Raw genomic sequence first — 22216 nt, forward strand, 5'->3', positions numbered from 1 at the left:
GAAAAAAGATTATAACAGACCAGAAACTAGTGTAATGTGGGCTCTTTAATCAGCACTGACAGAACAAAATAGCAGTGAGAGCAAAGAACAATCTTTTGACAACATGCTTTAAGTGTCTATACTACTACCAGAATTACACAGTGATGATGTTTTCTACATCACTATTTCTCCCCTCCTTGCGTCCAGCAGCGGTCAGTGTTCCGACCCGTTCCGAACAGAGGGCAGTCAGTCACTCGGACATGGGAAAATGGGTTAAATTCTTCACATAGTCTGACATCAGAAGCCACAGTCTCTCTGCTCTGTCTTCTCCACATTATCGTACATCTTGTGTGTGTGAGAGAGTCCCTTGCCAACCCCACAGGCTATGGAAAAACAATTTAACTGCGTTTAATTTGCGGCCCCTCCTTCCTCTTCCCTCTTGCAGTTTTCTTTTGTGCGTGCCTTTTTCAGAGGTTGGGAATTGGTTTTGTTTAGTAACTTCATGCCCACTGAAGTTACTTTGCCCTGGATTTACTACAGAAAGGGACCTCATCTAGTAACAAAAACTGCTGCTTTATATCTTAATATTATTGGCCCAATTTGAAAAAAACTACAATACAGAATTGCAATAGCCTACATGTAATCAAGAGTATTTTATTTCAAAAATGAACTAATTTAAATTAAAATTTAAAAAATTAAAAGTTGGGTAAATTTAAAGGTACAGTATCTAACTTTCTGGAAGTAGCATGTCACCTGGATGATTCCATGGAGCTAGAAAGAAAAAGTACATGTTTTTATAAGGTATTAAAGTACAACAAACACACACACACAAAAGTACATTTTATGTAAAAAGTTACATACTACGGCTTTAAACAACTGGTCAATTACATGTAATGTTCTGTCCAAATAACAGTATGAAAGTAGAAATAAGAAGTACAAATACAAAAGGAAGTATAATTTAATCAAGTTTACAAGTTAATCAAATAAATCTTGTTACAAATCAATAGTATTAAATAACTAAGATCATGCAAAGCCAGCTCTCCACCCTCAGTTAATCACCGACTCTGTTCTTGAAAGGGTTAAATCCGAACAATGAAACCAGTTGCCTAGAGCCTTGACCACTTTTTCCATTCTCGTTGGAAAGTTTCCAGAGCTATTTAAATAAAACCTCAGGCCTAGCAATCAAGAAACCCGCTTAGCTGGTAATATTCATTATCTGAAGGTTGTGTTTCACTGGTTTGGACTGACGGGAAGTGGCAGGCTGTAGACAGACAGGCAAATCTGCTGTGCATCTGTGCATCTGTGCATCTGTGCTGTGTGGACTCAGATACAGAACAAGCACAGGCAGGCAGTGTGTGAGAGAGAGCAGGGAAACAACAGGACTATAGGAACTCATAGGTATTATGGAACTGCAAAATCCAATCTGCTCTCCAATCTCATGTAAAATAAATATGGTTTGTGTTTTACATTGCTCTGTTATATTGGGCTGAAACAGACCATTTAACAGAGAAAGAAAGGCTATAGTAAATGTGTAAACAGCTATCATTATTATTCTGTATCTGATTCCTGCAAAGTTTCGGCCAATATGGTTGTCCAAAAAAACAACACAGCTACTACTTGATAAAACTTGTATAAAAGCTAAATAAGACTGTCAAACAAGCATTGACACTAACAAAATCAATGAAAATAATTAAACTGAACGTTTCCTACAATTTAAGAATATAGTCTTTACCTGTATCAGAACTATAAGGTCACATGGTAACAGATAAACTAATATTATTTTGTGTTGAAAATTACAATACCACTGTGATATCAAAATGTGACAATAATTGCAGTTATTTGCAATCCTGACACACAGAGATACAAAATGACAGCCAACTAATTCACCTTACGTGGTATAACATGTCATAACTCATATTCCATGGTAGAGGGGTTAGCCTACTCATCTTCCAATATTTTATTCTTGGACCATGTAAGGGGTTTTAGAGTTTGAATATTTTTATGTTTTGGTGGGCTTACTTTGGGTTGGAGCACCCAAAGTAAACCACAGTTTGTCTGATCTAGAACAAGCACATGAGGCTAATCCAACATCCTGGCTCAAGACTGTGCTTAATTCACCCAACATAACCCAATATACTCAAGAATGGACCATCTATTCAGCATACACCACAGATTTACCACCAGTGATGGGAAGGATACTTTGAAAACACTTGCATTAAAATGTATTTCGTAACGTATGCTGATACATGGTCTAATCAGAGTATTCCGAATACTCTGAATATTTTTACATTGAGTTGCATAATATAATGTTAAAAACATGACATAAAAAAGTTTGTTATGCATTAATTTATGTCAAATCAGAGATGAAAAATCACACATGCACATTGCACACACTGCAACTGGGTTATCTTTATTCTCACTAATGCTACAATTCAAAGCCAAAACTACATGATGAAGTACCATCATACGTTCCTTTTAAATTAGGAAAGTAATTCTGAACACCACCAAATGAATCAATACAGTGACTAAAATTTGTATTCAGAATACATATTTTCAGTAGATGTATTCAATAACTTGTCTGGTGTTGGTGTGGATATGCAACCTGCTTATCTTCATGGAGATCTTATTGCTTTGCTATTTCCATGGCCAGGCCAAGTTAGAAGTCAGATCTGTGCAGAGTTAAAGCATTCCAAAGTGCTTGCATGAAATGCATTTGGAGTTTGTTATTGCTATTATTGTCAACTCAAATTTGCTTATCAACAGGCAAACATGGATGTGCAGCTGCAGTTTCCATTTGGTCAGTGTTATGAGGCAGAGTCATTCCCAGAAGAAAGAAGCACTTCAAATTAACCAACCTGCAGTATTGATCTATGGAGCCCCTTTAATATGATTTCAGCTCAACAATAACGTCCTTTCAGAATTTATGACCAAGGTATTCTACATTGGAGATGGGAATGGAGGTAAGAGCTTAAACTAAGACAGAATACAGTGCTGAAATTCTAACTTGAAATGTTTTAAAGGTGCAGTATATCATTTTTCTAATGGAGGGTCCGCTACATGTTTGTAATCATGGAGATGTTATTGCTTTGCCTGGAATGGTCCACAGTTTGGTCCAGTCACTTAAAGGTGTATTAACATTTCTAATGGAGGGTCCGGCACCTGTTTGTCTACATGAAAAAGTTATTGCTTTGTCTAGAATGTTCCACAGTATAGATGAAACCTATTTATCACAAGGGAGACAGGTTACAGCACTACGTTACATTATAATTCAGATCTGTGGAGAGGCACCTCTATTCACAGAAGGTAGTTGTGTATTTTTGAGGCATAGACACACCCATAATTAATAAATTCTAGTTGGATGTTTAAGGTCATACCATGAAACATTCTGGATGCAGCAATAACATCTTCATGGAGACAAGCAGGTGGTAGACCCTCCACCAGAAAAACTGAACAGTGCACCTTTAAATTGTGACAATCATGCTTTTAATCTTGCTTTTTAAGACTTAATTTCTGAGTAAAATCTACAACAAAGTCCTTGTTTGGTTCATCCCATTAACTTAAACAAACTGCAGTATACAAGTAGCATATAGTCTTAAAGCGTCCCAGACCTTGAAACTACAGCAGTAATAATAGCTGTAGTTGAGTCTTTTTACGCAGCTCGTTTCCAGGCTGTACTCAGAGCCTTACGCTCACTGTTAATTGGTCTTTTGCCTTTTACGTCGTCACTCACTGTATGCGCGTGCGTGAAGTGCCTTATGCTCGCTGTTAATTCGTCTTCTGCTTTTTACGTCGTCACTCACTGTATGCGCGTGCGTGCCCTCGTGCGCCCTCTCCTCTCTCTCCCCCCCTTTTCTCTAACTCTCAGCTCGTGGCCATGGAGAGCTCGTGCAGCAGCGGTACTCTTGCGTCCTGCCACTTTATCATGACGCACAGACACGGCACCTTTACGCTCTTATCACACAGCCCGCACCGTAGTGTTTCTTAACTTTTTAACCTCCCTTCTTACTCAATCTCTCTTTTCACTTTTTTTTTTTCAAACAGCTCCCCCGGAATTGGAGATTTGTTTGTCTGTCCGGGGATCTGCTTATGGATGTTGCCGCGTTACAAGAAGAAGCGATGTTTTTAGCTGGACATGGACACGAGCCGACACAAATGATGCTCAACCAAAGGAAAGTCAAGGCGAGACGTAAACGGCGAAAGGAGTTGGTCTTGATCCAGATATGCTTGTTCTGCGGTTTGCTTCTAATTGTGAAGGGCTTTTCCTTCATAGCAGGCATTTCAGGTGGGTTTTGGCACTTTTTTTTTAACTGACACGATTTATATGCTCTTTATGGAGGAGTTTGAGGTTGTTGTGGTATTACATGCATTTCCTGATTTTGCATTGTTTTTTGCCTCTGTAGCGTGCGTCAAAACAGGATCACTGACTTCAGCTACAAGAGAAACCACATTAACACCAATGCGATGAGTTGCGCTGTGCAGTTGTGATGTTCTGGTCTTGTCCCTTTGTTAAATTTCAATCATAGACGCCAAGTTACTGACTGCCTAATGTTGCCAACTTACCTTAAGGAAATACCGTGTTTAATGAATCCTAAACGAGCGTTAGTGGTGCTTCAGTACTTTATATATGGGAAAGATTGAACTTTTTGCAATAGAAAATAAAACTTTAATAGACATTATGAAACACACAATACTCAGTAACTATGAAATCGTCTTAGTTTACCCACGGGGAGCGAAAAAAAAAAAGATACTCGTTGATGTTTTTTCTCAATTGACATGTTTTACGCAGAGCAGTGAAACCAGAGCAACTAGCATCAGGTTAAAACACAAATGCTGACAGGTTACATCCCTCCTCTTATAGACTGTATGGAAATGGATATTTAAGTAACCGGGATTCTTCATTCACAACAGAAAGTCAACGCAACCTATACCTTGGGGTTAAAATGTGTTTGAATGCAAATTAAGCTGTAGATATAGTTCTCTTTAAGCATTGAATACAGAAATGGTTTATGTCAAATTAATTATTACTTAAATAATTGAACCTACTAATTCCATTCTGCCCTTAATTGACTGTTTGGCTTACTGCTGTTTGGTTCTGCTTCATGGTACTTTATGGATACTCCTTAAAGGTGCATTGTGTAACCTTTCTGATAGAGGGTCCGCTCACTGTTTTTCTTCATGGCAATGTTTTTGCTTCGCCTGCAATGTGCCACAATACTTGTTTATTTCCATAAAAACAAGTATGTGATGCCACCGAGTTAAGTTACAGGCCAGATCTATGGAGAGGCGACCACACAGCATGAATCCCTGTTTTTCAAGTTATTTTTGAGCAATAAAACAACTTTAATTACATGAATGCAAGATGGATACATTTAATGGCATACTGTGGAATATTCCAGACAAACTTGCTTATCAGAGAGTCTGCCACCAGGATAAGGAGGTGGTGGACTCTCCCCATGAAAGTTATACCAAGTTATATGAAGCTATTAAACTTTAGACTTATCAACTTTGAGCATTTTTTGAACCCATACTGCAGATAAACTGTTGTGCAAAGGTCAAAGTTCTTCAGAATTTTTACTATAAAGAGGGCTTTGACATGTTTAGTCAAGTACATCATTATTTTCTTTGAGAATGAATGCTATAAAAACCTTACAAGTCAACCTCCAATACATCCACTAATGCAGACCTAAACTTAAAGATGTGGATCTATAATTTAAAGGTGAACTATATAATATTTCTGGTGACCGGTCGGCCACCTGCTTGTTTTGCATAGAGATGTTTTTGGTTTTTATTTCACAGTGCTTTAAACTTCTTTATCTCCTTTGAGACAAACACATGACACAACATTTCACATTTCATTCCAGTTTTAGGAAAAATCACAGTACAGAGACAGTCCTTATTAAAATAACTAGTGACCTAAGATTGAATCACAATAACAATAAAGCCTCAATCCTTATCATCCTCGATTTAACTGCTGAATTCTACTGACGTCATTCACTGTTGATCACAACATCATTATTAATCGGCTGGAGAAAACTGCTCTCCTCTGGTGTCGTCCTAGACTAGCTGATTTCATATATCAGGGACCGAAAGTTCAAGTGTCACTCTTGGGGAATACACCTCATCAGAGCGAAAATCCTCTACAGACTCCCCCAAGCAAGTTCACTGTCCCCTCTGCTCTTTTCTCTTTATATGCTTCCACTTGATCATATCATCAGAAAACAGAAAGCTTATTTTCATAGTTATGCAGAAGATACTCAACTTTACATCTCAACAGAGCTACATGAAAAGGAAGCCATTTCTTCAATTACAAGCTGCCTTTTGGACATCAACAGATGGATGGACTTTCTGAAATTAAATGAAAATAAAACAGAAATTTTAGTTGCTGGGTCCAAATCATAAGGTAATGGAAAACTTGGTTGTTGGGAGGTGTTCTGGATTCTGACTTCAACTTTAATTCTCACATAAGCAAAGTCACCAAGACAGATTTTTATCATTTGTGAAACATAAAAAAAAAGTCAGCAAAAGTGACGCTGAGGAGCTAATTCATGCTTTTATTACCAGCAGACTAGAATACCGCTGTGTTGTTTAACAGGACTTCCAAGTAACGCCACTAACAGACTTTAGTTAACTGAAAACTCAACCACATGGCTTAATGCACACCAGCAAAAGAGCTCACTCCAATTCTAGCTTCCTTACACTGGCTTCCAGTTGTTTTTAGAATACATATTAAAACTTTTTTCATCACTTATAAAGCTCTCCATGGCCTCACCCCCACATATATCACCAATATGTTACAATACCACACCCTATCAAGAACCATGTGCTCGTCCTGTGCAGGTCTATTGAAAATTCCTAAGAATAGAGGAAAAAAGGTGATGCTGCTTTTAATTAATTAATTTAATTTTTTAATCTATGCCCGCACTCTTTGTGGAACTTACTACCCTTTGAAATTAGAGAAGCCAGTTCTCTGGAAGTGTTCAAAACTAAGAGAAACTAAACACTGATGCTCAACCACCACTAACAATCACTCTCACACCCCTTACATACTAGGTAATGTGGGTGAAGTGTCTTGCCTAAGGACACAACAACAGTTTATTGCCACTGTGGCACCTGATTTTCCCACAAGTCTCCCATCCAAGTACTAACCAGGCCCAGCTCTGCTTTGACAAGGAAGTTTGGCCACAACATCTTCATAGAGACAAGCACGTGGCGGATCCTCAACCACAAACGTTACAAAGTGGATCTTTAATATTAATTTACAAAAGTAGAAAAAAATAATAGAAATGCCAAATTTGGTTCACTGTGTAACTATTTTGGTGTGGGGTCTGTCATCAGATTTTTGTTCCATGGAGATGTAATTGCTTTGACTGAAATGTTCCACAGTAGCATTAAACCTATCTACCTTTCATTTTTTCAAATACAAATGTTTTTATTCCTTAAAAAATTTGAGCAGGATCACCTCTCCACACATCCATCGTGCAACTTAGCTTGGTGGGGTCAATTTTTTTGTCTCCATGGAGGTACATTTAATACAATATTGTGGAGCATTCTAGACAAAGCAACAACACATCCAAGGAGACAAGGAGATAACGGCTCCTGCACCAGAAAAGTCACACAGTGCACCTTTAACTTGTTTACATTTTTGTTCCTGTTTTTAATGGTGTTTTTGATCATCCCACATGTCTGAGTCAGCGGTGCAGCTTAAGTGACATGTATCTGCCACTTTCCATGGACAGAGCAGCAGCACAGATCACATGAATATTCAAACTGTGCATCATCAGAGGAACTCGTCTCTCCTCTCCACTGTGTATCCTGGTTACGCACGAAGGCTCTACCTCTCTTTCTGCCAGTCCTCACTCACTTTCTGTATTTATCTCTAATTCTGTCTCTGTCTCTTGTTTCTCTCTTCTCTCTGTCTTTCTTTCTTTTGCCCCTCTCTCTTCCTTCCCCAACCTTCTCTTCTCTTTCTTCCCTCTCACTTTCTCTCACTCTCTCTCTCTCTCTCTCTCACCCTGCCAGTCCTCACTCACTTTCTGTATTTCTCTTTCACGCTGTCTCTTTTTGTGTTTCTCCCTTTCTATTCCCCTCATTCCTCCCCTCTCACTTTCTCTCTCTCTCTCTCTCTTTCTCTCACTCTCATCCATTCTCTAGCCTTTTTTTCTTCTCTTTCTCTACTTCTCTGTCTAAATTTTAATATTTATCTATTGCTCCCTCTCTTTCTGCCTCTCCTCCCTTTTTTCTCTCTCACTCTGTCTCTTTCTGTTGTACTTCTCTTTGTCCCCCCTCTGTCGCCTTTCATCTCTCTCTCTCTTTGCCTGTTTCATTTTCTATCAGTATCCCTTCTTCTCTCTCACTCTCTCTGCTTATCTTTCCTCTGTTCCTCACTCTCTTCTCACTCTCTTCTCACATCTATGTTTTTCTCTCCATTTGCTTCTCTCTCCTACCCACAAATTCTCTCTCTTTCCCTCTCTCTTTCCCTCACTCTGCTTCCCTCTCTCTCCCTGCTTCTCTCTCTTCGTTGCAAATTAAACACAGCACCAGTAACCTTAATGCATTTGCCTTGTCTCCTTTGTTAACTCTTCATCAGCGCGCACCAGAATATCAATTAAACTCTATTATTTAAAACGCTGCTCTAATGAAGTTTGGCTACATACAGCTCAATAATCATGCAGCCAACGCCTCCTCCACACCTCGATGTCTAATGTATACTTATGTGTGTAACAAGTGGCATAGGGATAGACACAAAACAATGAAAATCCCACTGGAGGACTGTGTGCTGTAGTGGATATAAGGTGAAGAGTTCAGACTCACCTGTGACTGTAAATAACCTCATGTTTTAAAGCAGACCTATGATGCAAAATCGACTTTTTTGAGTTTTGAGCATTTCCCCTCACCATAGTTGTGTTTGGAGTGGTACGTGCATATTTGAGCAATCTTTATTCGTTTATTTTCAAGACGTCATATTGCCAGTCATCTCCCATTTTCCCCAGTATACGTACATCCTGCTGTACTTAGTTTGTTCTCCTTTTATTTTTCCTAATCAGTGATACATGATTTGACAGGACTAAGATCATAATAAACTATACTAAAACTAAGGAATAGGTTCATATAATAATACCGATGCCATGATGATAATAAAAAAAACACACACAAAGAAAAAAAGTCAGTTCACAATGCATATTTTAATATGTTTTGACATAAACTTTTGAGAGAATTCAACTCTTTTTATGTCTGCAGGGACCTTAACTAGAGGAAATAAACACTTTTACCATTTTTTTGAGGAGGGTGAAGAGCATTACAGTACATCAGCCTATTAAAATAATTGCAGCCCTGCGCTCTGTTAATTGTGATCATTTAAACTGAATTCAAATTCTGATTTGATTGCAGTTAATTTTCCAATTATTCTTGGTGAATGTTGCTCACATATTTGACACAACATTGAGAAGTTGCTGAGGCTATAAAGATTTGCTTTTCATACCAGTGACATTTTCAAAAAGCAGGAGTAGAAAGTGCAGTAGTACAGTGCAGACCAAATGGTCAGATACAGCTGAGTCCTTACATGATTGTTGCTCCAGACAAGATTTTATTTTTGAAAGTGAATAAAAATACATAAATATATCCTGAAATTCCCTTTACTGTTTGAAAAAGAGGTGTGGTCTGCTTTGACACATCTACAGCTGCTCACTCAGTTTCTATTACGTAACAAATCACAGTTTATACAACCAGCCCTACCCCCCTCTCTGTCCCATTTAGGAACCAAGCATGCACCTTGTTCCCATGTAATGTGTTACCTGGGCTGAGTTCACACAACATTACATAATCCCAACAAAAACTGAGATATTAAAATGTGAGAGATCTAATGAAATGTGACATCAGAAAAACTAACTGATACTGTTGTGACACTGCAGAAATATAAAAAGAGCATTAGGGGGGATTACATGAGATATTTAGGACAAACACTGTCCTCAAAACTTAGGTCTGACCAATACTGCAAGATGCAGTATAGATTTATTTTTTATTTTACAGGCACACTGTGTAACCTTCATGACACCTCCATAGAGATGTCACTGCTTTGGTTAGGTGGATGTTTGACAACTATTTCTGTTGAGATAAGCAGGCCAAGTTATAGGTTAGTTTTTTCAAGTTATTTGTACCAATAACACAATTGGGTAAAAAAAAAAAAAAAAAAAAAGGTTATACATTCTAGCCAAAGCAGCAATTTTTATTCAACTGGACCCTCAACCAGAAAAGTTACATGAAGCATCTAAAAGTTAGATTTCTTCTTACTCAAACTTTTTCAAATAAAACTTGATATTTATTATAACTGAATGTTAACAACAAAATCTGTTGATAGTTAAGTGTGTTAACAAGACCAATTCAAAAGTAGTTTTGGCTGTTGTGGTTTGGATTTACAACTGTAATAATATCAACACAACGCTTTACAGAAAAGAGGAAGCAGAAGGTCACTGGTTTTACTTATGATTCTGGGAACACTGGTCACTGCAGTGCACTGAATTTGTGTTTGGCACATTTATGGTGATTTGGCGTCAGTACTGCATTCTCTGTGTTCCATCTGTCTCTCTTTCTCTCTCTCCCACCATCACTCTCTCTTTTAGAGTCTCTCTCTGTTTCTCACTCTCTCTTCCTCTTTCTCTCTCTGTCTCTTTCTTTCTCTCTCTCTCTCTCTCGCGCTCTCTCCCATCACTCTCTCTCTCTTTCTCACTCTCTGTCTCCTATCACTCTTTCTGTCTTTCTCCGTTTCCCTCTAGGGTTAACAAGTATAAGCTGCATTTCCTTACTGAACATTGCTGAAGTTTAGAAAAGGCATATGCAATCAGTACCATTCTTCTTCTTGTTCAAATAAATTATTCCATGTGTATATTTTTGTGCCGTCACCATTTCCTCCTCTTGTAATCATACATCTTAAATGCCAAATACCATCTTTCCAATATAAACCGATTGTTTACATATGTAAACACGGTTCTATGAAAGAAAGTGAACCTGTAACCATGTGACTACAACCCTCGGGTCAGGAGCATTATGCCAAATTAAACACACCTGTGGGTGCGCGCTACACCTATATGAATGACGCGCGTGCACACACTCACCCTCTTTCTGACGACTGGGCGTAACCAGCCAGCCAATCACCGACATGTGACCAGGACGGTTACAGGTTCACTTTCATTCACAGAACCGTGTTTACATACGTAAACAATCGTTTTATTTAATTTCAGTGAACCTGTAAACATGTGACAACAGTATGCCAAATCAGTCACAGGGGAGGTGAGGTGGAACCCACAAGGACACACCATCTGATAAATAAGTAAGCACATCAACCACAAGTGCAAGTGCATGAGCAGCTTTATTGCAAACATAGAGCAATCTCATAATAACAAACACAAAGTGTCACCCATCCATCACAGCCCCTAAAACAGCAGAGGGGATGGTGGAAGCAGGCAAATTCAGCCTGTAAAACTTGGCTCCAAAGGCGCACCTCTGAACAGTGCCCGAGATGCAGCCATTCCCCGTGTAGAGTGAGCAACCACTCCATGAGGGGGAGGCTTCCCTGCCTGATTATAAGCCATCGCAATGAGATCGACTATCCAGTGGGCCAGTTGCTGTTTTGTAACAGGCCTGCCCAATGTGGATGTGCCATAGCTCAAAAAAGGTTGTCCACTGAGCGAAGCAAGCTGGTACGAGCCACATAAACCTTTAGGGCCCTTACGGGACACAGTGCATGCAGCCTCTCAGCATCCTCAGAAGAGTGTGGTGGAGGATAGAAGAACTCCAAGACCAAAGGCTTAGCCACATAATTCCTAGGCAACACCTTGTGTAGGAAGGCGGGGTTCGGCAGGAGATGAACCACCTCATTCTCGTCCCCAAAACGCAGGCACCCTGTCCCAACGGAAAGAGCAGCAAGCTCCCCCACTTGCTTAGCCGATGATATGGCAAGTAGAAAGAGCGTTTTTAAACTCAGGACCTGCAGGTCCAGGTCAGACAAAGGCTCAAAAGGAGGCAGGCAAAGTGCCTCGAGGACTACCTGCAGATCCCAAGATGGGAGCAAAGGACATCTGGAATTGCAACGCCTCCTAACACCTTTCAAAAACTGTGTTGCAAGAGGATGCGACCCAGGGGTGAGCCCATCACACTGCTCATGAGCCATAGAAATGGCAGCAAGAATCTTGCTGCAAGATATCCACGTAAAGTGGATTCCGAGTGCCCCTGATCCAAAAGGTGCTGAAGGAAGGACAACACCATAGTCCTGTCACAGGACACAGGGTCTACACCAGTCCTGTGGCACCACCCAGCAAACACGCTCCACCTACACCCGTAGAGATGTTGGATGGACTGTGCCCATGCGGCCTGTAAGGTGTCAACAACAGCCCTGCTCAGCCCAAGAGCATGCCAGCGCTGCCGTTCAAGGGCCATACATGAAGATTCAGGACTTTGGGCCGAGGGTGCCAGATCTTGCCCTGTCCCTGGGACAGCAAGTCCTTTCTGGTTGGGAGGCGCCACGGTTCCCCGTCCAGCATCTCGTACACCTCGGACATCCAGGGTCTCTGCGGCCAGTTCGGTGCCACTAAGAGAACTCGTGCCTGGAACAACCTCACCCTGCCAAGCAGAGCTGGAAGGAGAGGCAGTGGAGGAAAAGCATAAAGCACCCCTGGAGGCCAGTTCTGGCTCAGGGCATGTACCCCCAGTGGTCCTGGTAGGCTGTTCATCGAAAACCACAGGGGACAATGAGTGTTGTCCTCTGTCGCAAATAGATCCACTGAGGCGTGACCAAAGCGGCACCATATTTGATCCACCACCTGGGGGTGTAAGCGCCACTCGCCGGGATGAGGAGCGCCTCTGGACAGCAGATCTGCTGCAACATTGAGGAAGGCTCTCAGAGACATGTCCACTGACTGGGTCAACAGAAGGAGCTGGCATGCTCTGGCATACAAAGACGGAGACTTCCGACCACCCTGATGATTGATGTAAGACACCACTGCAGTGTTGTCCGTTCGTACCATCACCTGCTTGCCCCTCACCACTGGGAGGAAGTGCTGCAGTGCCAAACGAACAGCTTCCTCGAGGAGATTGATGTGCCAACTCCGTCGTACAGAGTCCCAAGTCCCTCGGGCAGTCCTGCCTTCGCACACAGCTCCCCAACCCATCTGGGATGCATCTGCAGTTATAGTGACTCGGGCTGCCCCAATGAAAGTTTGAGGAGACCGTGACAGGCCAAATGGGAGCACATTGTACTCGTAAGCTACAACGACGATGACCCGGATGAATGGGCACATGAAAATAAGCATTGCGTAGGTCCACAGTTGTGAACCAGTCGCCTGCTTGAATGGCCTGAAATAATGCTTTCAGTTTGAGCATCCTGAACGGAAGAACCTTGAGGTACTTGTTTAACCTCCTCAGGTCGAGAATGGGGCGGAAACCACCTGTGCGCTTTGGGACAAGGAAATACGGGGAGTAGAACCCCTGATTTCCCTCCCGTGGATCCAGTGGACGTATAGCCTTTTTGGAGAGTAAGGCCGAGATCTCGCTGGCAAGCACTCCTGAAAGAGTCTTGTCTCCCACTTTTGTCCATAAAATGCCCTGAAAGCGTGGAGGCGGAATTGCAGACGGTAGCCGCACTCTAGGGTCTTTAGCACCCATGGGCATGAAGTGCACTGGCGCCAAGCACTGAGATGGGTGCTTGAAAAACTTGACGCCAGCCGAAGTGTATAGTCAGGAACGCTGGGCAGACTTGGGCGGACCCCGTGCACCACGCTCCCGAGAATGAGTACGGACCCTCTGTCGGCCCATTCGGGGAACAAAGGCCTGTCTACCACCTCCAGAATCCTGTGAGGAACCTTGACCCACTGACTGAGGTCTTTGTGTTCCAGTATGTCTCTCTGGGGCCATCCGAGGACGTGACCTCAAGAGCCCCTGATTGCGCATGGTTCGACTGCGCATTCGCACCTTTTGGGCTTCATCCAAGGCTGCCTCTGCAGCCGCACCAAACACATGACCAGGCGAAATGCTGGCCCCCAAAACAGCAGCATGTTCTGCCTCTGACAAGGCCGTTTGCCTCAACCAAATGTGGCGCCTGGCCATGGTGAGATGGGCCAAGGAGTTACCCAGGACCTTGGCCTGAGCACTTGCTCCCTGAATCACCGTATCCATGATGTTAGTCATTGCAGGCATGAGCTCAGATGGGCTCTTAGAATCCAGATCTCGGATCAGGCCCTCCAGATACAAAAGAAGTAGAGCACTGGTGTTTGCCAGTCTAGCAGCCATGGCAGTAGACTGATAGGCTTTCGCCACAAAGCCATCAGTAACCCTGCACTTCTTATTGGGATGACGGGCGACCCGGCCTGAAGGGGATGCCCCAGCCAGGAGTGCAAATGAAGGTCCCACCTGTAGGGTCCCATCCAACCCAAGCTCAGCAGCACTGTGAAGCACACTTAGTGCAGAGCGGGGAAGTAAAGCTTCTCTTGGCCGAGCCCAAGACTCTTGGAGACGGAAAACAAAATCCAAATAGACGGGCAAAAGGGCATAGCCCTGGCGGCCCGAACCCCGATCTAATGCAGAAGCCTTCGGTGGAGATGAAGGAGCAGGAAGACCTGCAGCAGTGGCCGCTTTTGTAAGCAGGGCTTACAGTCACCCATCTCAGATGACGGCCCTTCTCCAGCAACATCATCCAACATAACCTGCTCCTCCTCGTAACCGTCCAACAAAGAAGAGGAGCCGCAGCCTGAGCTGCCGGTCTTACCCAAGTTACCCGAAGCAGCCAGTGAAACGGCATCAGGAGGGGAAACCCATGCAGAGGGGCTTCTCCAGCAGCCGCTGTTGTGTAGCAGCCATGGTTTCCATGGTCTTACGCATAGCCTCCAGTTGTTTCTGGAGATGATCCACCCTGGGGTCATAAACGTGGTCATGTGCCCGTTTACCACCAGACTTCCGCGCCGCTTTACGGGGGGGAGGGGAGTCCACCTCCTGACCAGGTGGCAGTGTCTCCATAACAGTAACACAGTCCATGTGGTCACTATCCACCCCCGAAGCTATTTCAACACAGGAGATTCACTAGAGGAGAAAGAAAAACGTCCCCGAAAATAGAATGAAGTCCCCTGTAGCACAAACAAATGAAAAAGAAGTTTATGTGCACGTATATTATATCATAATATAATAATATAGAAAAATACAAGCACTAAGGAGAGCAGACCTCAGCAGAAAGCTGCAATATCTCTCCAAGCCAGGAGGCGCTCTCACGGCACTACAAACAGAGCCAAGTTAGCATAACAAATGCACAAACGGCTAGATAGCAAAGTTTGCAACCGGCAAACGGGAGCGATACACTCACCAAACTGTAACAAAATTGATACGGAACGCCAGAGGGGTACTACAACAAGGAGCAGCCCAAATCAGCGATGATCTGTGAACAAAACGGCGAAAATCTCAAGCCGCGCGGCATAAGCTCTCAACGACCAGGAGGATAGAAAGAGGGTGAGTGTGTGCACGCGCGTCATTCATATAGGTGTAGCGCGCACCCACAGGTGTGTTTAATTTGGCATAATGCTCCTGACCCGAGGGTTGTAGTCACATGGTTACAGGTTCACTGAAATGAAATAGAACTTCTTCTAATGCGAGCATCAAACAGGCATGCTTTTCACCTCACTTCAGCCTAATAAATAAATGTATTATTAGTGTAGTAGTTGCACACCATTACAAGACTCATGTGTTAAATTAAAAGTTTTTTTTACACTGATTAATAATAGGATATAAAGATCAAATTATCAATCAAGACAAGAAGATGCCACCATGTAGAGATCGACAGATATGGCTTTTTTCATGGCCAATACTGATTATTTAGAATCCAGAGGAACCAGTGGTCGATAAGCTCTGTTGATATTTTTGGGCTGATGTATAGGGTTGATTTTGATATTTTTTCCCAAATTATGTGATTTAAATATGGTACAAACTCACCTATAGCCCTTTTTTACCATAAGCCTTTACCAGAGTTGTCTAGCTACATTCTGTAAAATTATCTTTTTGCATTTAACGGTTCAAATAAAGGTTTGTCTGTACTCTTTAGGCTCCAGGTCGGCCAAAACTAAATAAAGGCCTCTGTTAGAGATTTAAGACCAATTGCTGATACATTTAACTGCAAATATCAGCCTGTCTATCTACTGCTGTGCATTCCTTATCCTGTCCTATATTAAAAGTCATTCTGTCTTTTCAAGGTTTGTCCGTGTCTAGTCCCAGGACAGAGGAGGAGGAGCGATGGGGAGGCAGGAGACTACTACAGGAAGCGGACAACACCAGCTTGGATTCTCTGGAGGACGAGGGACCTAAAAACTGCACCGCTCCAGGTAAAGAACCAGTATATGGCCCCTTCTCGCCCCCTTCTCCCCGCTCGCTCCCCCTCTTCCCATACTACTGCCACTGTCCCACATGCAACACACAGAGAGCATGAAATAACTTCTAAGCTGGGTAACAAATGAACATGCCACAAGTTCCTATACCCTTTAGATCTCACCCCCGTGCTTCATCGCTTATATGGGCTAACCTAGATTGCGTCGGGGTCAGGTGATTTCCCAGAATGCAACAGTGAGGGCTGACATTCTGGCTGCATCAGCAATTCTCACTCATGTTCCTTTAAGGGTCTTGCAGTTTCTTTCTGTTCAAATTCTGTCTCAAGGTGTCAAGGCATGGTCGAATGCTCATTTAGAGTTGATTCATTTGTGTAGAATACACTGTGATTTAGTTTTTGTGATTAACATAAGCGTTAACCTACTTTTGTTCTGATTTAGCCCTAAACTAGAGTTATTCTTGGTTCAGCCTCTTGTTTGGTCTTGTGCATCAGACCTGAATTGATACTTTGCAGCTGATGTCACCAACATTGCCTGTGGGTGTGATGCTAACTTTAAGCACTGCTCTGTCAGAAGCTCTGATACTCAAGTTAGATTTTAATCTGAGCTTTGTTTTAACACAATCTGATCATAAAGAGCTGACACTACAGCACATGAGGTGATTTGTACTATTAAACAGGTCCCTCTCAAATAACATAACAGTCATAAGCACACATTACAATAAAGACATCAAAAGTGACAATAATGTCAATAATAATAATGATACTTATTGGGATGTCTCTTATTATTGTGTCACTGACACATGGTTGTTTAAACCAGTTTGCAGTTGTTTTAATGAAGATATGTTGTACTTGTTATAATCTATGACACCCATGTTCCTTATGTTGTATTCTGGATTTTTTAAAGAAGATATATCGTGTTTTTGTCCACTGTATATTTTTAATCTATAACACCCATGCATCATTGTTATTGTTTGGATATTTTATGGGCCTATGATGTGGGCCTTTTGAATGGATAGCTGCAGTGAAGCGCAGTGGGCGTAGAGGTGAAAATAGAGGTAAATCGGAGATATGACATCTTGAATGCAGGAAAGTAAAGACTACATAAACATGAATCACTCTAAATGAAGCTTAATTGTTTGTGGGTAAATGAAAATGGAAAACAGTTATAACATGGTTGAAAGCTCCTAAACGTCAACATACAATATGTCTCCTTTAAAACAAGGTCACTGCTCGTTTGGTTTTGGTTTAAATGGTTATGCTTTGTCTTGATTCAGACATTGGTTTAGTCTTGGTTGAGATCCGGTTTATGAGCCAGTGCCTATTGAAAAAGCTGGGCTATAAACCTATAAAGAAATGTGTTGGATCAGTGGGACTAAAATACACCAGGTTAAATTATGGCTTGTCTAGTCTGGTTTACTCCAACATTAATCCATTGCAGTGGCATATACCAACCCAGGAGGTTCAGAGTTGGTACTTGGTCATATGTATAGAAAAAAAAAATCATCTGTTTCCATGGCAACCTTTTGTCTTATATTGCCAGTGCATTTTGAGTTTGAAAAAGACATATTGTGCAGCGGCGTTGTGTGGAGAACTGCTGTGAAAAGTGTAGAGCTATTATTTTGAGTCCTAAAAAAGTGTGTGTTATTAAAAACTGTTGTCGTACGAGTGGACTGCTTATTCTGAGAACAAGAGCATCTGATGTTCTTTTAAAATCGAATAAATTGTAAATAGATTAGTGCTGTCAAAATATTAAAAATATATGTAAAAAAAGATTAAACAATGTCAAATAAACCACCAGTAGCTTCCCTACCACCAAATAAGAGCCACTACATGTATGTGACTCAACTGAAAACATTTACATTTGTCTTTCTACCTGAGCATGTCCCTGATTGGCTGCTCTTCTCAAATAGGGGGTGGTACAATTCTCTGGTGATCTCATTAAGTAAAATGACTGTCATCAATCTCTCTCCCAAGGTCACTCTGTCATCTATAAAAGGCTCTGAGGTCAAAGTTCAACCCATCTCATCCTCTGCTGCTTATTATACAGTTGCAGCCCTTTTTGTCTCTGGCTAAATTTAAAACTCCTGCCCCTGTACCTGCCCTCTTGAGATTTGGGTGGTTCTTGCAAAATAACTTAATAGATGATGGATTTTAGGAGGACTGGGTATGATTATAATTGACTTTTGGGGTCTGATTGTCATGGGCATGTTATTACCTGTAATGTCCAACAGGCATTAACTCTGAATTTATTCCATTCAATATGTGTGAAAAATCCCTCAGATGAAAAATCCTTCAGTCGTGAAGGTAGAATCTGTGGCAAAAGGAACTGAAGAAGCAGCTACAAAACGTATTCAACTAAGTAAACTTTTGTCCAGTTAACAAATTGAATTTCTTCTTTTGCCATCCATTCAATATGCAAACCTTTAGATCGGTTAATTGCTTCTCAGATCTAGCCTGTTTGTGTCCATGGAGACAGATATATTTAATTCAATTCTGTGGGACATTCCAAGCAAAACACTGAAAAGGTGGCAGACACTATCCTCCCAAAAAGTTGCATGAATGTTGCTTCTTTAAAGGGCCTACATTCTGCTATTTTCTGATCTTTGTTATAATGTTGTTTCCTCATCACCAACATAACTGGATAGGTATGTAATAAGGTAACAACATTCTAAGATGGCTAAAAGTTTACAAGAACATTTTTACTTGGAATTCTACACCCTTTTGGATTAAACACAATTATAGTGCCTCTGCTTGTTAGTATTTCTTAAACATGACCAATTACAAAGTCTGACTAAAACTGACATGCTTATAAACTGGTGAAATTTGTGGTACTTGCTGATTGGATACGTTGCAAAAGTGTACCTCCGGTGGAGATTTTGTGCGTTGCGTTCCGGCTGCCCTTTGTAAACTGTTTTAATCAGGTGTGAGAGTGAAGGGAGATGGTCCATCTGCGCCGCGGGTAGCACCTAAGTTTAGTCCACTCTGTTTAGTCCTATTTATAAAGACAGAGAAGAGGAAGATATAAGTTCCTCTGGAGTCTGACAAACTAAATGTCAAAGCCCTCCAGGAATGTCGCCATATTTACAGCTGCTGACATTTACTTCCAAATAATTGTTGTTATTTTGGTTCTAGCAAAACTAAAATGTCTTCTTCTTTTCCTCTGCTTTAGTCGTTGCATCCCCCCATCTTACTCTGGATTGTATAATCTCGGTTAGGGCTGCACAATTTATGGCAATGAAACTAAAATCACAATGAGTAAGTGTCCAACGCCTTATCTTTAAATATGTAGTCAGTTTAGCATGACTCATCAATAAACCCATAGATACTCAATTGGACAGGAAGTAGTGACGCTAACAGTGTGGATGCTGGGTGCTAATGTGCACAGAGCCTATTGTTTATATAATAGTACACAATCAGTGTTGGGAGTAACGCGTTATAAAAGTAACGAATTACAGTAATGCATTGCTTTTTGCTGTAACGCAGTAATGTAAGGCATTACAGGGGAAAAAATTGTAATATTTTACTCGGTACAAATGTGAGTAACGCGCGTTACAATGCTTTTTTAACCTGGATCGAAGTGGTGTGTTTTTCTTCATACAAATTCGCTAAAATCACCGCGATATCAGCAGCGGGGAAACACCGGAGACGTGGCCGAGTAGACCTTCAGGTAACCGTGGGGAAAGGACCGACACAGAACTCTATGCTGTTTAGACCTGGCTTAGACCTGGGTCAGTTCTGGTTTAGACCTGGTTTACAGTTGTCCGAAGTGCTGTATGTTTGCAAGTTTTCTCTCCGACAAAACCCACAATGTCGACAAAACGTTCTGCACTGAGAAAGGCTCCTGCGCTCGCACCCAAAAGGCAGAGGAAGATGCTCACTATCGCACAAAAAGTTGGACTTCTGGACACGCTGAAGGAAGGTAGAAGTTACGTGCTGTAGCAGAGTCTTACACCGAGTCGGGTACCCGCAAATAGTTGCTGAAATCAGGGCCGCGAGCCCGCGGAGCACGGTGTCCATAAAGAGCGATCGGGTGACAGCCGCTCTTCCCTCTGTGAGGTGCGGAGCAGAGCCGCTCCTTTCTCCTGCGGTCACCTTCGAGCCCGTCCCTACAGTGAGTCCTGTTTTAGTCCTAGTTCAGTTCTGGTTTAGTCCTGGTTTTGTTCTGGTTTAGTTCTGGTTTAGTCCTGTTTTAGTCCTAGTTCAGTCCTGGTTTAGTTCTCCTCTTCAGTCCTGGAATCAGTCCGAGGTTAGTCCTGTTATAGTCCTGGTTCAGTCCTGGTTCAGCTCTGGTTTAGTCCTGGTTTAGACCTGGTTTAGACCTGGTTTAGTCCTGGTTCAGTCCATATACTTCGCAGTTATTTTGGTGAGAGTAACTTAAAGTAATGCAATAGTAATGTAATGCCTTACATTTTAAATGCAGTAATATTGTAATGTAACGAATTACTTTGAAATGACAGTAATAAGTAATAAATAACGCATTACGTTTTTAAAGTAACTTGCCCAACAGTGTACACAATACAGTACTGAAAAGTGGCATAGTGTTCCTTTGAAGGTGTGTGGGGTCTGCCACCTGCTCCATGAGATGTTATGATGAACCATTGTTTTGCACGTGTTGAACAGTTAATCTTATTAATCTTACATTTATTTGATTACAGGTGTTTTAATACCCAAATACATTAGGGATGCAGCAGTTGATACCAGAGAGGGCAACTGCATTCCAGGTGTGCATGTATCATATTTACTTAAATTATGTTTCGTGATTCATATGTCAGATGATATAAATACAGTAATAAACATGGGCGGTAACTGGACATATGAGGAGCAATGTGAAGGTCTAAGAGGTATCCACACTCCAAACTCCACCCCTGCAGCCAGAACCCTGCACCTGTGTCCTGTGTGATATCGATATCACATAGTTCTTAAAATCGCAGTGGTCACTGGAGGCAATGTGTACCGTGTGTATACATTTATGGCTACCTGGCTGAAACACTGAGCAGTTTTTTTTTTTACTTTTTGTTATATGAGCTTAGTTTTTAACATCATAGCATGACATTTACATACATAGCATTGCATTTACATTTCATTAAGGGGAAAAAACAAATTTTCAGTTTTTAATATTTTGATTTCTATGATTATATCTTCTGTACATCCACTAGTCATTTACATTTAAAAAATGTATTTAAAAAAATTAAGTGACTGTAGTATGCTGTGTGGCTGGCATGTGAATCAATCAATGTGAAACAACAATAAAACATCCACTTTGGCCGCTCCTTTTGGGCAGGTGGGTGGATGTACTTCAGGAGACGCAGCTCCTCTCATGCTGAGATCTTCACCAACATCGATACAGGTGGTTTGAGTGTCCATTACAGGTGCTTTAAGCTTTTCTTTGATCTTCTCAAGGACATTGTCTCTCACTGTAATGTTATAGCAATATCTTATCTCCTTGTACACACTAACATGGCTTTCCAGCTGTTTATATTTCTTCTGGAGAGTAGCTTTGAGCTCTCTCAACTCCAGGTCTTTTTTGTTTGTCTTTTTTTGGTGTTTTGTTAGTGACGTTTGTGGAGTTGGCAAGCTCATGTTTGAGTTGCACATGTTCCTGTCCTGTACAATTATACAGGAACTAGATCTCCTTATGTGCTTTGGCTTGGTCTTGAAATCACTTGTCCTTCTTCGGAAGATTATCAGTGAGTTTTTGCAACTGCAACTGTTTGCCAGTCCTCTCCAGAGTCTTAAGCTTGCTGTCCAAAGAACTGCTTATTTTGCTTGGCAAGTTATTTACTCTTTTTGTGATTTGTCAGTTGCTCATACTATCTTTGGTTTTAAGATAACTACATTTTGATAACTGATACTACTTCATTTTGACATCAATGGTGATGAATGCCA

The 22216-nt window shown here is 41.5% G+C and overlaps 1 protein-coding gene across 1 annotated transcript in view; it reads left to right on the forward strand.

Moving 5' to 3' along the window:
- Window positions 1-3862: 3862 nt before the first annotated feature.
- LOC110173832 (sodium/potassium/calcium exchanger 3-like) overlaps window positions 3863-22216 on the forward strand; it is a 68966-nt gene continuing 50612 nt past the window's right edge. Inside the window, exons 1-2 of the mRNA XM_055158734.1 lie at window positions 3863-4261; window positions 16200-16328. Of these exons, the coding sequence (XP_055014709.1) occupies window positions 4066-4261; window positions 16200-16328 (325 nt within the window). The 5' untranslated portion in view covers window positions 3863-4065. The remainder of the gene's footprint in view (window positions 4262-16199; window positions 16329-22216) is intronic.

The sequence above is a fragment of the Boleophthalmus pectinirostris genome, unplaced genomic scaffold, assembly GCF_026225935.1.
Source record: "Boleophthalmus pectinirostris isolate CB_2022bp ecotype Guang Dong unplaced genomic scaffold, ASM2622593v1 HiC_scaffold_22, whole genome shotgun sequence".
Classification (NCBI taxonomy): Eukaryota; Metazoa; Chordata; class Actinopteri; order Gobiiformes; family Gobiidae; genus Boleophthalmus; species Boleophthalmus pectinirostris.